At 35.1% G+C, this 17,257-nt stretch overlaps 1 protein-coding gene and 1 pseudogene across 2 annotated transcripts; both read left to right on the forward strand.

Moving 5' to 3' along the window:
• Nucleotides 1-3,536: 3,536 nt before the first annotated feature.
• On the forward strand, nt 3,537-6,717 carry UPP (uracil phosphoribosyltransferase). Of its 2 annotated transcripts, none has more exons than XM_008242111.3 (12): nt 3,537-3,755; nt 3,860-3,952; nt 4,151-4,229; nt 4,409-4,467; nt 4,565-4,642; nt 4,784-4,865; nt 5,148-5,196; nt 5,543-5,604; nt 5,800-5,867; nt 6,136-6,191; nt 6,266-6,313; nt 6,419-6,717. In XM_008242111.3, the coding sequence occupies exons 1-12, from the start codon at nt 3,615-3,617 to the stop codon at nt 6,468-6,470; spliced, it is 867 nt and encodes a 288-aa protein (XP_008240333.2). In that variant the 5' UTR covers nt 3,537-3,614; the 3' UTR covers nt 6,471-6,717. The 2 variants fall into 2 exon arrangements, with proteins under 2 accessions (XP_008240333.2, XP_088910938.1); XM_089054812.1 differs by having other exon boundaries at nt 3,624-3,755; nt 3,841-3,952.
• A 1,941-nt stretch (nt 6,718-8,658) lies between these two features.
• LOC148921068 (uncharacterized) lies at nt 8,659-9,701 on the forward strand (annotated as a pseudogene).
• Nucleotides 9,702-17,257: the final 7,556 nt, after the last annotated feature.

Below are 17,257 nucleotides of genomic sequence, written 5' to 3' on the forward strand. Positions count from 1 at the left end.
ATATATGGAAATTATATTTTTTAGAATTCTATATTCGTAGCTTTATTAAATTGGTAGCATATACCTACCTTTTAGGTATAAATTTATATACTGAGTTTTACAAAATTCTTTGATGGAATTTTTTTGTCATAATGTTAATTTTTTAATATACCTAGTATGGAGGTATAACTTTTTATTTTATTTTAAACATATGTGTTTTACCTGTCATTGAGGTGCATCCAATATGTGTTTTACCTAGTACTGAGGTGCATCCAATATGTGTTTTACCTATTAGATAGGTATATCAATTTCAATGGTCAGTAGGGTATTGTACCTGGAGCATAGGTTATCAAATTTAAGAATAATATTAATAGTTCATGAAGAAATAAACGAGTACAATGAGATAGGGAAAAAAACAACATGTGAATTATTAATCCCTTTCGCAAAGTTATAAAACTAAAAAATAGTACAACTTGATAATTGGTGAGAAACAATTGAAAATTTTAATCATTATTATCTTTAGGTACATAGAGTGAAAAAAACATTATACTACAAAAAGCTACACAACAATGAAATTACAACCTAAAACAAACATAAAAGATGGGAAAGAAAACAATCATAGTATATGAGCGGGCAATTGTATTATGAACGAATAATAAAAGGAGTACACAATAAAATAAGTAGCAATGAATTAACATATTTATGCACAATATGTGCATTAATAAAATCCACGTTAAATAGGAATTTGTACAAATCAAGCATGTTTCGACATTTACATTCAAAATGTAATTATTCCTTTAATTACATGATCAAATATGATCATTAATGACCTATAAATCCTCATCTTACCCGTTTTAGACAATAGGGATATAATATGAACAAAAAATTTAAATACAAAAGAAATACAAAAGATGAGTCAGCATGTCAAAAATGTAATGTAATCTACATGGCAAATTAGTCAAAGGACTTGTATCAACAAACAATTATTCGAGAACTAGACCCAACTATTAATTGGATTTTTGGACCTCTATCAACTTTTCTAAAATAAATATAAGATAAACATTTGTTGCCAAACATAATTCATATCATTTTAATCCATTTCCATTTTGGTTTTTGCATAACATTTTAAATCCATTTCCTTTTTGGTTTTCTTACCATTTTAAATCCATTTCAAGTACATTGTACCAATATAATTATTTGAACCAATTAAGTCTTATTGCTATAAATCTAAATTCATCGTTACTATTCTTTGAGGCACACACATCTTCATTGTTGATTCGAACTTAAGATTACTTCGTTGTTATCCTAATTCAAAATCGCTTGACTAAAATAACTTAACTCATGCTAAGATTAAAACAATTCATGGCGATAAATTGAATCTTTTTATTATGCTTAATATAAAACTTCTAAGTGATGAATGACGATGGTGAGGTATGAAGACTACAATTTTATTTTATTTTTGGTTTGATACACTCTCATTTTAAGATGGCCTAAACTATAAAAACTGTTTCAGACCCAAAAAAAAAAAAAAAACTATAAAAACTGTTTGAAATAAAACCAACCGCTAACTGATGAACGGTCATGTATTTTGTGTTGATGACCTCAAAAGTTTATCATTTTATGATCTTATTTAATCAAGTTTTAACATAAATATTAAATCTAAACGTCTTATCCTAAGCTTGAAGATAATGTCTTTTTTTAACAGGAGTATAAAATCAATCTGGATAAGAATATCCGAAGGCCAATGAAAAGCTAAAGTTGGTTTTGCTCTCCATTGCCTGGGGCTTTTGATATTTTTTTAATTTTAATTTGGGAGTTTCACTAAAACACTCAAAATGGAGGTTGAAATTATAAAAAAAATCCTTGACAAGAGAAAATTCATGGCTTTGATTTTTTAATGCTTACATATAAACACTTCTACCCAAAACGATGGTGAGGTATGAAGACCATTTTATTTTATTATACACACTCAAAATGGCCCTATTGTAAATAAACACACCCAAAAAGTTAACTTTGATGGGTCATGTATTTTGTGTTGATGTTATCATATGATTTATTTAATCAAGTGCGTCTGGGATAATGTCTTTTTTTAACAGGAGTATAAAATCAATCTGGATAAGAATATCCGAAGGCAATAAAAGATTGGATGGTTTTGATATTATAAATTTGTAATTTTAATTTTTTGGTTTAAAATCGTGGAACCCACTTCAATGCATGGATTTTGGATTATTAGATTACAAGAATTTAATCATTAATTCTTATTTGTCATCAAATGTCGAATGGTCAAGTAGCAAACAAGACGTGGAACCCAACTCAACAGTAAGGCCGAGACCTCCATCATCCGACACCGATGCGACCTCTCAAGCTTGAAACCTCAACCACCCATCATCCTCTGTGAATAGTATTGTTCTGTTATTCTCAATCAATTATAATTTGTCACGTATGATAAAAACTTCACATGACATAGTGTAATTGGATGGAGATAACAGTGCTATCTTTATAAAATACAAGTCCTTCTCCATAGTTAAGGCCAAAACAAACAAATATAATAACATATTATTCTTGTCAAATTAAATATTATTAAGTGTTCAATTCTGAAATTAACTTGAAATTTTATTTTGTCACAAAAAATAATTGGAGATTTTGTGCCAAGAAAAGTTTGATTTGGACTTGATTGAAAATAATAATAATAATAATAATTGAATTTGTTAAAATTAAAGTGGCAAGGACCAGAGTAAAAAAATGAGTTAAATTATATAAACTAAAAATGTAATTTGATACATATTATTTTGTTATCATTTTTTGTCCCCGTATCATTTGACAATGAATCATAAAACAATCATTGTAGTTCAGTCGTTTTCCCCAAACGAAAACAACAATTATTAATATTGACGTAACATGATTGATCTCTTTCATTTTGGGCGGATCATCCCACACACGTGACAAACGTTCCTCCTTTAATTTTATTTATAATAAATTTCAATATAAATTAATTTAAGTTCGAATAGGGTTTAAGGTTAGAGAAATTATTATAAATTAATCTAATCTAAAGAAAGTGTGACTCGAACTTGAATGTATACGGGCGACTTCAGATCTGATCCACGTTTGCAAATTAAGATATTTTTAGGACAAAAAAGAAATTAGGATCTTTGGATGTTTGGTTGTTTTTCCGTAATAGTTCAATGAATCGATGAGCTTGGCCAAATAAGTCAAATATTTAACATTTTTTATTTTGTAGGATAAAGCATGTCTGAAAAGAGTAGTTAGGAGTTAGGACTTGGAGAACGACACTGACTATGACCAAAGTGATCCTACTCATACTCCTAATCACTAAACGACAAATACGTCGAAATCTTTGCAGTTCCATTGCGCATCACGTGCAGCCCAGAGAAAAACGCATGTCGTTTCTTCCGTTCCAGGGTCCAACTCCAAACACTTGCTAAAAGCCCACGGGCCTTATTTGGGCCACCGGACAAAACACCCCCAAAGGCCCACGGTCCAAACTGCTCGCGTTTTCTTCATATTTTCTTTCGTTCCCAATCTACCCCCAGACTAATTTTGGTCATTTTGGAGCGTCGAGTTGGTCGTTGAGTCCTTCAGGCCTCTACCACCTCAAACCAACAAACTACCAATCCATGGCGACGTGCCGTATAAAGTTTACTCTCCGGTGCCCTTCTTCCGATACGCAGCGTTTCGCGTCCACTTGTCAACTCTCAAACCCTAGCTCCCCTGTCCTACTTAATCTCACCCCCGCCTCCTCTTCCAACCCCAAAAAGGTAACGTCATTTCGCTGCGAATAGAAGTTTAATAATAAATCCCCCTACTTTTTTGCTTTCTCGGTATTTAAAGCATTGAAACCAGGCGTTTTGGTGCCTCGCAGGTCTCGTGTTCCAGTGCGCGGCGGCGTAGCTTTGGTACTGTGAGGGCTCACATGGCCACCGAGGAGAAACCGGTTTCCGAGGACAGAATGCTTGTGAGCTCACTGTTTACTCTTTACCCTTATGCTCTGTTTGGTTACTGATTATTAAATTCCATGGATTTTTTTGGATTTTGGGTCGAATTTTAAGAGCTCAGAGTAGATAATGCTGTCAGAATTAGCTTTTTTTATTTATTTTTATTTTAAATTTTGAAATGATGTGCTGAATTGATAGGGCTGATTGGATTTTTCCAGGTATTCGTGCCGCCGCACCCGTTGATCAAGCATTGGGTTTCAGTTTTGAGAAATGAGCAAACCCCTTGTCCCATTTTTCGTAAGTAACAATTAGGACATTGCCTTTTTCGGTTCTATGTAATATGTAAGGTTGATTGATAATTGGTTAGATTGGTGAAAAATCTACTCTTTTTATTAAACAATGGTTCTGTTTTACTTTTTGAGCTTGTAAATGGTTAATCTTTATTGCTTTGCTGCACCGGAATTCATATGTTGTAGGAAATGCCATGGCTGAGTTGGGGAGGCTTCTTATATATGAAGCTTCAAGAGATTGGCTGGTTAGTTGTCATATTTTACACTCTTTATTATGAGGATTGCATTCTATTTCAGTTATATAAGGCAGTTTTGCTGCTTTTCTTTTTTTTCCTATGTCAGCCTACGGTCACAGGAGAAATCCAATCACCACTTGGTGTCGCATCAGTTGAATTCGTAGATCCAAGGGAACCTATTTCGGTTAGTTCTCAGTATTGAATTCTGCTTTTAAGAAAATGTTATCCCTTACATAGATAACTAGTGATATTCTATATATGCGCATGATTCAGTAGAGCTTTGCAGGCGATTATCAATTGATGTCTTATTCTTTTAGTTTTGCAGGTTGTTCCAATTTTAAGAGCTGGTCTAGCATTGGTGGAACATGCGTCGTCAATCTTGCCAGCAACAAGAACGTACCATCTTGGTAAGAAAGGTTCTTGCATAGATCACACATGCAGTTGAAATAGAAAAGAAAGAGATTTGGTGTGTTTATAGTAACCTTGTTACTAAGTTGATATCCATGAATGACTACAAGAAATTCTGGTCATGAAGTCGAAGTGAATATTTTTTGAATTTCATGAGACGTATCTCCATTACTTAAATTAACAACTTTTGTCAAATTGATTTTGGATTAGGTCCCTTCGTGTTCTCTTTGTAATTGAACATTTTATTAACTCATCTCTTTATATATTTTCTACAAATGTAGGGATAGGCAGAAATGAGGAGACACTTCAACCAACAGTATATCTGAACAAGTAAGTATTCCTTGTCTAACTGACAAAATCATTCTTAAAGGCTTGTTTAACACTTTGAACAATTTCTCATCACTTCTATTTAAGTGTCCATGAAACTCTGTTTTTACCCTCTTCTTTTTGTGTTCTTGGAGTTAGTTTCCAGATCTCTGTGTATTTAGTGGCCATTTACTAAGTAGCTAAATAATAGCATCTCAAACTCTTTGATGGAATATGAACGGTTGAGATGCATAAAACTCCTTTGGAAATTTCAATTGTACATATCTAGTCTAAGGGCTGAAATGTTATTACTTATCTTACTGAAATTTCAATGGTTAATTATCTTGCAAATCTTGTGATATACTTGTAGGTTACCTGACAAATTTCCTGAAGGGTCACGAGTATTTTTGGTTGATCCTATGCTAGCAACAGGTATGAATAAAAAATTTGGTATCTGATTTTATTTAAATTTAAGATTAGTGAACTTCTTCATCCATATGTTGTGTTTTTTGATTGCATGATGAGTACAAACTTGCAGTTTGCAGTAACCAGTAAATCTTATCTAGGCACAAGCTAGTCCTAATTCTATTTGTTTTTCTCATTTTCTTTCTTTATATTCAATTTTAGGTGGCACTATAGTGGCAGCTATGAACCTATTAAAGGACCACGGGGTTGACAACAAGCAAATTAAAGTGGTAAGTATTAAGGAAGTCTCCTTTGAAACTTTGTGCATAATTTATGTATAGGTGTGAACACTTTTTGCTAAACCAGTGTAATGATCTTTTGGCAAACTAGTGTATTGAAGTTTTATGTAGAAGCAGTTGATGAAATGTTATGAAGTTAGTTCAATTTTAAACCCACGTCCAGTGAGATAAGATGGTGCTGAAGGCGGTTGATTAGATAGAGTAATATCATTCCATTTTGTTGGTCCATACCTAACCGAGATAATCTACCATATCACAGATATCTGCTGTTGCTGCCCCTCCAGCCCTGCAAAAGCTGAGCGAGAAGTTTCCAGGGTAATGATATTATCAATCAATTATTACGCTTTGGAATGAAGCACAGCATTAATTCTCTTTTTGTAATTTCACAGGCTTCATGTATACACTGGCATCATTGATCCTATTGTAAATGAAAAAGGGTAAGTACCTCCCATTGATGAGATGTGGCTACTACTCAATAGCTAATGCTATGAATGCTGCAAACCAGTTTAATACTTATTGTTTCATGGTTACACTGATTTCAGGTTCATAATCCCTGGACTGGGTGATGCCGGAGACCGCAGCTTTGGTACATAAAGTCATTGCTCAAGTACGCTGGTGTCTTATTTTTAGTTCTTACTCTTGCAATTTTGGAATATTGAGCCTACTTAATAGGAAAGATTTCTGAGAATCATTGTTTTATTAGAGGAAGGTAAACTTGATTCATTTTGCAAAATATGGTATTGAAGAAATAGGAACCAGAATGTGTCCCCCATGGATTTTGTATCAACCGTTCTAATTTTTCTTGAACATAATTAAATCTGGCTTTGGAGATTCCATGAAAGTGTGATAAGAATTGATTTCTATTAGCCAAATGAATTCAAAATTCAGTCATAGCCAAGCTGATTGATGACAATTGTTGAATCAATATAAAAGATAAAATAAAGAGAAGACTTAATTATGTACATGCCTTCTGGCTTTCCAACTTATCTCGATTACCACCTGTGTTTGCAAACGGCTCAAAATACCTCTCAACGCTTTAAAAATCGTCTCATGTTACCCTTTCCGTCAGTTTTTTGAAGTTCCGTTACGAACGTTACTTCATCCTCCAAAATTCCGCAAAAACCCATCCATTTTGTTACTGTTCATCCGACCAGTTTTGGGCTCTCTCCTCCGCCACCCTAAGCGGCGACATGGGTATCAAAAGAACCAGCATGTTATCCTCTACCACCCTCACATTTCATCCGCTACCAACGCCGTATGGATTGCCGAAAAAAGCAAGAAATTGGCCGATTTTTACCTAAAATCTTCATTGCTCGTTCGGACGATTCCGAGCACCATTTGCTTCGATCCAAGTATGGGTTTTTGCAACCTCTCGAGCTGTTCTTGCTGCTAGTTGTGTTGGTTATGAGAAATTTCTGAGTTTTGAGGGTAAATAAGCGATGAACAGTAACAAATGGGATGGGCATTGCTCGGAATTTTGGGGATGAACGAATGTTAGAATGAACTTCAAAAAACTAACGAAAGGGTAACGTGAGACGGTTTTTAAACGTTGAAGTACTTTGAGCCGTTTGCAAACACAGGTGATAATCTGAGATAAGTTGGAAAGCACAAAGGGCATGTACATAATTAAGCCTAAAAAGAATTAGGGCGCTTCCCAGAGAGTTTTAGCTTTTAACTAAGCCGACAACCGGAAGTAAAAAGAACAGAAATACAATAAACAAGCACAGACAGATCAACTTATGCTACCTAGCTAAGTTTTTACGTTGTTGCATAAGATCATAGACTTGCTTTCAGTGCGCTGTCATACTCCTCCGCCATTACCACCTCCTTCATCTCCTCCGCTGACTACCGAGTCACGAACTCCACAGAGCAAACGGCAGGCGTAAGATGCAGGGAGGCAACAAGCCAAATTGAGCCTGTGATTTTCCACGTGTCCATATCTTTCTACTATCTATCTACTGGAACTGGATGTGTCCAAATAAGTTCCCAGAGCTTCCCTTTTATGGTCAAGACTTATTAAAACCATTAATGAAAATAATATTTCTGATCGTGGTCGTACGCGTGGCCATTTTGTCTTTATAACTCTCCATGATGCATGCATGCCTGGTTAGTGAATATTAATATTCATGTTGATTTTCACGCCACACAGCTTTATGACCCCGTCGATTCATTCCTTATTCATATATCAAGTTGCAGGTAAGAAGATCTATTGTGAAATTCGTTCAACTTAAGGAAAGTGTAAGAGAGATACTAAAAGAAGAGAATGCGAGGAATGAGTATAGAGCAAACCTATTGCTAGCAGTTGAGTGGGACTATTGGATCAAACAAATTTATCAACTACTTACAAATATTGATCCAAACAGGCTAAAATCAACAAGGCCCAATGCCGATAGCAGACGAAGTTCCAAGTCCCGTAATTCCACTGTCCGACAAAGCAAGTTGTTCAGGTGCTAATAAGCTTCAATCCCCAATTGTATCGCATCAAGATGATAACGTTGATCCAATTGAACCCCAGGAAGATGTGAAGGTAATACTGGAACTGATCACGATTTATGAATGTGTTATACAAGCAATCTTATATATCTAAACTCTATTGCTTAAAACAGAAACACCGCAAGTCCCTTGATGAGTGATTACTCAGACAGAAATGCCGCATTCTTCTAAAAGTCCTATATCGACCTACGAAGATTACTCGTGAAACCTTCATCTTGCATGAATATATTTTGCATCGTGGTGCCATATATGCAAGAAATTGGAGCCACTGTTATAGCTACATACATGAGTCAATAACAAACAAAATTATATTATTAGTTCATTTTACAATTCAGATTCTTTACACAGCAAACACTTACTGGATTTCGTATTTAGGTACCTATATGAGTTGTTGAAAAATGGAAATATGGTAACGATGGTTGGACTAGTCGACCTTGCTCAAGTAAGCGCTAACTCGGGACCATACTCTCATAGATCACATTACTTAGCAAATCAGTTTCAAAAAGCAAATCCTAACCAAATTTTCTTGGTGCCTTACAATACCGGGTGAGTCCCACAATTCTTAGTAATTAGAGGCAGTCGTTCGAAACATGATTAACCTCCAATGAGCAAACCCCTAACCTCATTTATGTTATTTTGTACAGAAATCATTGGATCTTGATAATTGTGAAACCGAGAAAAGAGACCATGTATTATATGAATTCACTATCATAACGTGTCAATGATAAAGACTGCAAAAATATAGTGAACACGTAAGTTGGTTTACTACATTATAATGTGTGTTCATATGCTAAAATATATTGCAATAACACCTTGTTGTCTTGAAATAGTGCGATCAAAGTATTCAGTGCTCAAAATAGCAAACAAGGGCATAAAGTACCCATTTGGAAAGTTTTGGAGGTATAATTTTTTGAATTTTCTATGTTCTGCCCCTAGAATTTTCTCAAACATGGCACGCCTAGAATTTTGTGTTCAATGTTTTATATGATGCTCCATGTGTGTCCAATTTGTTGTCCAATTTTACAAAGTCTGAGGTTATACAGGGCACTCCAAGGCAACCAACAAATGTAGAGTATAATTATTATGTAATGCATTTTATGAGACACATAGCTACGAATCGAAGCTTAGAGTTTGCGCAAAAGGTAAAAGTCTAAAGATGAATTCACATGCATTTATATTATCTAGCTTGTTTGAATAATTAATATTTGGGTCTCTTTTGCAGTGGGATAAGAGGACTAGAAACTCATCATATACCCAAGAACAAATTGATGAAGTTCGAAAGAATGGGCAGAATATGTGAGCAATCATATGTCGTATCGTCTATCTATCTAATTACAGTTTAAGGTTTTAGATTGTTATGTGGATAATAGAAGATTGGTATGAATGGATGTGAAATTTTGTATGTTGTGATAATGTACAGAATATGCATGTTGTGGTAATGCTCATAATGAATCTGAAGTTTGTATGTTGCGGTTTGTTATGAAATAGCAGATTGGTAATGTTCAGAATATGCAGGTTTGGGATAGAGCAGGTTCTGTATAAAAAAATGTGGATTTAAGGTAAAAAAACACAACGGTATTGTTTCTTTTGAAAACCGTCGTACGCTGAACACCATATACAACCTTTAAGCACAATTAAAAACGACTTTTATATATTTATTAATAAATCTGCCATTTGATAATAAAAAAACATGACGCATTCTTCATAAAATTGACATTTTAATTGTCATAAGATGACGGTTATTTTAAAAAATCGACATTTTACTAATAAACCAAGGTTTATTATATAAAAACCGTAGTGTGATTCTTTTATCATAATGGTTATTATATAAACACTTATGTGATATATTAAACCATGACGGTTATGATATAAAAAGCGTCGTGTGATGATATTTACGACGACAATTGTTGAATCAATATAAAAGATGTCACACTAAAAATAATTAGGGTGCTCCCAGAGAGTTTTAGCTTTTAACCAAGCCGACAACCGGAAGTAAAAAGAACAGAAATACAATAAATAAGCACAGACGGATCAACTTAATTATAACACCTAGCTAAGTTGTTATACATTGTTGCATAAGATCTGAGACATGCTTTCGGCGTGCATTGTCATGCTCCTCCTCCGCCGCCAATACCACCTCCTTCAACTCCTCCTCTGCCACTATCACCTCGCCGCTGAGCATCATGACAAAGTCCACCGAGCAAACGGCAAGCACAAGAGCAACAAGCCAAACTAAGCCTATGATTTTCCACGTTTCCATCTTCTTCTACTGGATTTGGTTTTATGATTGGATTTGGATAGTAGAATTTAAAAATAAAAATAAAAAGGAAAATACCCTTTCATAAACAATAATTAACTCGAATCTCCAAATAAATAAATTAATTAAAAAAATAGAATTAACTTGGGGAGTTTTTTAACCAATCCTAGAGAAGGACCTAGAACAAATACCCTTTCATAAACAATATAGTGGAGAGATGCTATAACAAATATCCAAGCCTTACAAACGAGCCAAAAGCTAAACAAGGACAAAACTATAGCACCATGTGTGGGGAGAGAAGTTATGGCTTTGCGCTTCAACATGCAGAAGCCCCACCATGTGCTCCTCCTCCACCACCGCAATCGGCTCATCCTCCACCACCGAAATCGGCTCCTCCTCCACCACCGAAATCGGCTCCACCCCACACCGAACGCTGCTCCACCACCGAAATCGGCTCCACCCACAAACGCTGCTCCACCGCCGACGTCCCCACCTGCGCGGTGATGATGAAGATGACCACCAGTTTCCATACCACCTGAGCCTACCCAAGTGCGCCTTCTACAAAACAAACCTAAAACAACAAATACGGCGGCTACAACAAACCAAACTATCGGTATGATTTTCCAGACTTCCATCTTTCGCTACCAGGATTTCCAATGAAACAAGTAGAAGAAGACTTCCTTCTTTCGCTACCAGGAGTTCCATCTTTTATAGTTGTGATTCATAATTAGGCGTCTGCCTAATTAATTAACATGTGCTTGGAAGCATGCATATATGACCAGTTCTAGCACGTCAAACATGCGTATATGACCAAGTTCTAGCTAGTCAAATGCAAAGGCACCTACGCAACGCAAAGCATGTTTATCTGATTTATTTTATTTTATTTGTGTAGGGAGTCTTTGACAGATGACGAGTAATTTTTCTTATTAATTTGTCATATATATAATATACGGGAATATTATAAGTCTTTGTGTGTACGTAGAAGATACCAGGTGGCTTTCTGCTGCCAAATGGGATTACGTAACTATTATTCCTACTTGTGAGTCTTTGACTGCTACATATATTTCAATTAAAGGTCAAACTAATCTAAACAGTGTATTTTAGATCATTTCTTAAAATAAAAAAAATCACTTAAATTCGAATTATTTGACTACTCGATTGAAATATTAAAATTTTAGTACTTTCTTGAAGCATCGTGTTCATTGATTTTGTAGGACACAATTAGAGGTCGAAACGATTTTCAATTTATCTAATTTTTTGTAAGAATGATTTATGAATGTAGACTTTAAAAAATTAAAAATTAGTAGGGGCTCTAAATGGTGTCACTTAAATAAAATTATTTGAGGAATCTCTCAATATAGAAGGGACTATATATATGCATATTGCACGGCTCTTCTTGTATATATGGCCAAGGAGAGGTTAAAGTAACATTTTATTTATTTATTTAGAATGAAAACTCACATGGTGTTGAAAATTTGTAATTTTATAAAACAGTTCTTGTACATACTAGAGACTATAATTTCCAAAATGCAAGATGATCTCCTTACGTACTATACACCTAGTAAATATATTGTAGGATTCGAATCATGATTTTTGAATATGCATACATAGCTAAAAAAACTCAGGAACGTCTTATAATATGAGTGGACTGTAACGCGATAATCAGATGAAAAATTTACCGATACAACAGACAACCCAAAAAAAAAACACAAAAATGGAAAAAATGAGAATCGAAACAAATCTTGGGAAGAATAAGTGTAGCTTAAGAGATAACTATGCGGTGTCAATTAATCAACTTATTACAAGTGCTTAAAGCCCCTTATATTATATGTATGTATAATGTATAATTGACTATATATATGTTTTTTTTTTTTTTTTTTTGTGGTCAAAGACTATATATATGTATAGAAAGATCATCTCAGGCGTCTCCAGAGTCCTGAACACACTTGCGTTTCCAGCAGTAAGTACACGATACACTCACCGCCGACACCACAACCACGACCGCCAATGTGCTTACTATAATCTTTAAAATATCAAGAGTCTCCATCCGTCTTGATTCTTCCGAGTTTCCGATTCACTACTATCCCTACTTGTGTTGTGATTTGTCCTCCTCCTTCCTGCTCCTGCTCCTCCGCTTAAATATTTGCTTTCCACCTCTGATCGTGCATGTACGCGTGGCCATATTAATTGTATTTATAAGTCTCCATGATGCATGGTTAGTGAATATTAACGTTGGTTTTCACGCCACACTACGTTTTATGACCCCGTGGATCAATTAATTCCTTAGTTTATTATCATTTTATCATTTTATCATGAGGAGTTAAGTATGTTTAGTCATCTGCATATTGTCTATTTACATACTTAAACTTAATGAATTAGCTCTAATTCGTACAATTATTCAAACTGAATTTATATTTATATACATTAATAAGCTTAAAAATGTGATTCAAGCATCCAACTCAAACTACGTATTTTATTTTATTTATTTATATTTATTTTGGTCGAAACTACGCATTTCGTTATGTTTTCTGTTTTTCTTTTTCTTTTTATACATTGTTGGTACTATAAACTCGTGCGTCAAATATTGTTTCTTCATATATACTAGGTCGAAAACAAAATAAAAAAACCAAAGCAGAATAATGAAGAGAAGAGAGTTTGTCCCCTTCTAGAGGAGGATTATTTGATTTAATTAATGAAAAAATTGACATGAAATAATGAATATTATGTACATGAAAAAATCAGAATCCAACTTAGCGAATCACTTATATAACTCTATTTAAATGCGCTGTTTGAGGTAGACTAGTAACACCATATGCCCATGGTAGAGGTAGTGTAATAGATGTCCGTCACCTATAAACCACGCAATTAACATGCGCTGCCAACATGTCCTCCTCCCCCTCCACCACCACCACCACCAAAATCACCTCCACCGCCAAAACCAGCTCCACCTCCTATGCCGCCGTCACCAAAACCAGCTCCACCGCCAAAGTCTGTTCCAATGCCAATATTGGCTTCAACGTCGTTATTAATATGGGCTCCACCGCCTAAGCCTCCACCTCCACCACCGCCAATACCACCATGGGGGACGCTTGTACGCCTTCCGAAAAACAAACTCAAAGCGATCATTACAGCAAAGGCAACAAACATAACTGTGACAATGATTGTCCACGTCTCCATCTTCATTTCTACTGGTATACGATATATGTAACATGCCCATGGCAATGGCATCCCTTTTATAACCATTACAAATATTAAAAGTGCCTTTGGTGTCCAAAAAAAGAAAAATTCAAGTTTACTTTTTTCCTTTGACATTCGGAAGTTCCAGGTTTTGAATTTTCAAACATATTACCAATGCTTGGTAAGCATATGACCTCGTCTTTAAAAATTGCTGACAAAATATGACTCAAATATTGATCTAGTCAAATAGTGGAGGCAAACACGGTTGCGCAAAGCATAGACTATAATAAACTACAAGGGGATTAGATTTTCACAGACTATCAAGTTGTTATGAGGGTTCGAATTTGAGACCATTAATTTACAAATTAAGACTATTTTTTATTGTGCTAGACTCCGTTAACAAGTAATATTATACGAGGAATATTGTAAGTCTTGTTAAGTGAGTAGAAGATACCATGTGGCCTTCTGCTGGGTATACCAAAGAGGATGACGTAATTGTTATTCCTACTTCGGAGTCTTTGACTGCTACGTATTTCAATTCATGGTCAAAATAGAGAAGCAGCAAATCTGTATATATGTATAGCCAAGGAAGTAACATTTTATTTATTTATTTCACGTAGCTGAGGATTAAATACACAGTGGTGTCAATTAATCAATTTATTTTTTATTTAAATTTTTTAATAAATTTATTACAAGAGTATAAAGCCCCTCATTGATAACAATTCTCAAACATCTTGGCAAACACATATATAAGGGCCACGAGCACGAGACCCCGGCCCCTGATATGACTATTTCCAACCAGGTGTCCGACATTCTTGATTCTTCTGATTTCCGATCGACTACTATGCCCTACCACTTGTGTTATGATTTGTCCCCTTCTTTCCTGTTCCGATCCACTACGATGCCCTACCACTTGTGTTATGATTTGTCCTCCTCCTTCCTGCTCCTCCTCCTCCTCCGCTTAAATATTTGCTCTCCACCTTCGATTGTGGCCGTACGCGTGGCCATATTAATTATGTCTTTATAAGTCTGCATGCATGCATGGTTAGTGAATATTAATTAATAATAATGTTGGTTTTCATGCCACACGTTTTAGGAACTTACGGTGGATAAAAGTAAACAATAAATCATATAAACCAAGCTAGTTCATAGTCCATCATTTTATATAAGTTTTAACATAAACCAAATAAGCAGGATTTAAGGATTGAATATGCATTCATATTATAGATGAAAAGTTATTTTATGTAAAAATATTGATTAAGTATGAAAAATGAGTTTTCGGATAAATTAGAAAACTTAATTTTATGTTTTAGTATGAAATATATATTGACTTAATTCGCCTAAATCAATTATGCAGACCGATTATATATTAATATGCTTAAAAAGTGTGATTCCACCTTTTAATTTTTCGCCCCCGAAAGCATCCAACTTAAACTACGCATTTTGTTTTATTTTGGTCGAAACTACGTATTTTATAAATGTATTCATTTTTCATACATAAACTCATGGGTTATTGGTACCTATGCCATGGCCCATGCGTCAAATATTGTTTCTTCAAACTAGGTAGGTAATAGAAAACAAAATTAAAAAATCAAAGCAGAATAATGAGGAGAAGAGCGTTTTCTCCCCTTAAAACGTAATTGGCTCTTTTAATTAATTTTGTAAACTTTTTGTAGGGAGGTTATGGATCGTTTGATCCGTCAAGGCTACCCAGACACGGGATTATATCATGCGATGCGAGTATTGACACACTCCGACCTTGGTACAATTATAGAATATTTTGAATCAGTTTTACATAAGTGAATTTCACTTTTATTAGAGAGAATAACATAACACGATCATTTGAGGTGTACACTTCTTACTTTAGATGTCACGTGAAAACCCTCTGGGCACATTTGCTGGTTTGGTTTGGACTTTGAGTTTCGTATTCGAGAATTTCAACTTTAGAATATTTTCTTTAATAAGTGAGATAAGTATCCAATTTTTTAAATTAGTTTTAGTGCTCAATTTAATTGGAATAATCCCAATCCTTGTGCTCTCTCAGAATGATGACAAGGCCCAACAATTAAGAGAAGGAAAAGAAGAGGCCAACAAAAACAAGCAAATCGACATTTAAAAAAAAAAATATTCATGGGAAGAACTATAGCTGAAGAGAAATAAATACAGTTTCAATTAGTCAATTAACTAATTACAAGAGTATAGTGAACCATGCAGAAAGAAAAAAGAAAAGAAAAGGAGAATTATGAGCTGAGTATGTAAGATCAGCAACCGGCATAACCAGCATCGCAGCTGCAGCTGCCGTTTCCTCCGCTTCCCCGTTGCCGGGGGTTGGAACTGAGGCAGCAACAGACGAGACCCAACAGCAGCATGAAGCCCGAGGCTGAGGCTAAAGCTTCTGCCCAGTTCAGATAATGCTCCATCCTCCTCCTCCTCCTCTGCTTAAATTGCTTTCAAACTTCTCCTGGTCATATATATATATATAGAGAGAGAGAGAGCGCGCGCTTCTATTGAGGGATTTCTCAAATAAGCTTAATATTATGCATGCTGGTGTGCGCTAACAGTTGAGGTATCTTTCTTGATCTCTTTTATTGGAGGGAAATAGAGATTAATGGTATCAAAGTATCTATCAGTAGCTGGCAATTGCAAGGCATGGAGGAGGAGGAGAATGAAAATGCGGGGAAAATTGTAATTGTACTAGTGGCGCACATGGGCTAGTGAGGCTGAGCTTCATAAAGGCCAAAATAACATGGCCCAGTCTGTGGATTTTAGACTTACAGCACGACCCAAATGTTTCCAACTCTCTCCTCATATTTTAAGCCCCACACACACATATATATATATATATATATATATTTTATTTTATGTATTTTCTCTGGGTTTTTTGTTGTTGCAAAATTCATAGGAAATCTAAATGATAAACCTTCAATTTGATTATTTTCTTTTTATGCTTTCCGCTTTTGTTCTTGAGGATGCTTCTGTAAAAGTAGCCTTTTCTTTGCCTTTTCTTCTTTCCAAAATTCCAAGAGCGAACTTAGCACAAGAGATTGCTTAACCAGGCGCTTTTTCTTTTTTTTCTTTTTTTCTCAGGACAAACGGTGGGGCGGCACTTCGAATATTCCTATTGTTTGTATAAATAAAGTAGGCGTGTGAGATTAACAAACCAATTCATTTGCTAATAAGTAAAAGCAAATCCACTCGACCACTCAATAGGCCAGCGCTTCGTTTTTCATTTAGAGTTGCAGATCATTTCGACTATGGGAAGAAGGTTGCTTCACGAAATCTGTTAAATTAATATTGCAACACAACAGACCAGAATGGCTCCAATGTCTTAAAATCCAAAACATGGTGCTAGGTTTGCTGCCGTGCTACTCCCATAGGAATAATTAACAGAAATGAAAGTCAATTTAAAAGGCGTGGGGAGAGAAGGCACTTCAATTGGCGTGTCCATCTTCTT

The sequence above is a fragment of the Prunus mume genome, linkage group LG1 (assembly GCF_029339155.1).
Source record: "Prunus mume cultivar Tortuosa linkage group LG1, ASM2933915v1, whole genome shotgun sequence".
In the NCBI taxonomy this organism is placed as follows: Eukaryota; Viridiplantae; Streptophyta; class Magnoliopsida; order Rosales; family Rosaceae; genus Prunus; species Prunus mume.

Coding starts and splice junctions, on each gene's coding strand:
- UPP (XM_008242111.3), top strand. CDS start 3,615: ATGGCGACGTGCCGTATAAAGTTTACTCTCCGGTGCCCTTCTTCCGAT. Junction 3,756..3,859: donor CCTCTTCCAACCCCAAAAAG/GTAACGTCATTT, acceptor GGTGCCTCGCAG/GTCTCGTGTTCCAGTGCGCG. Junction 4,230..4,408: donor AACCCCTTGTCCCATTTTTC/GTAAGTAACAAT, acceptor CATATGTTGTAG/GAAATGCCATGGCTGAGTTG.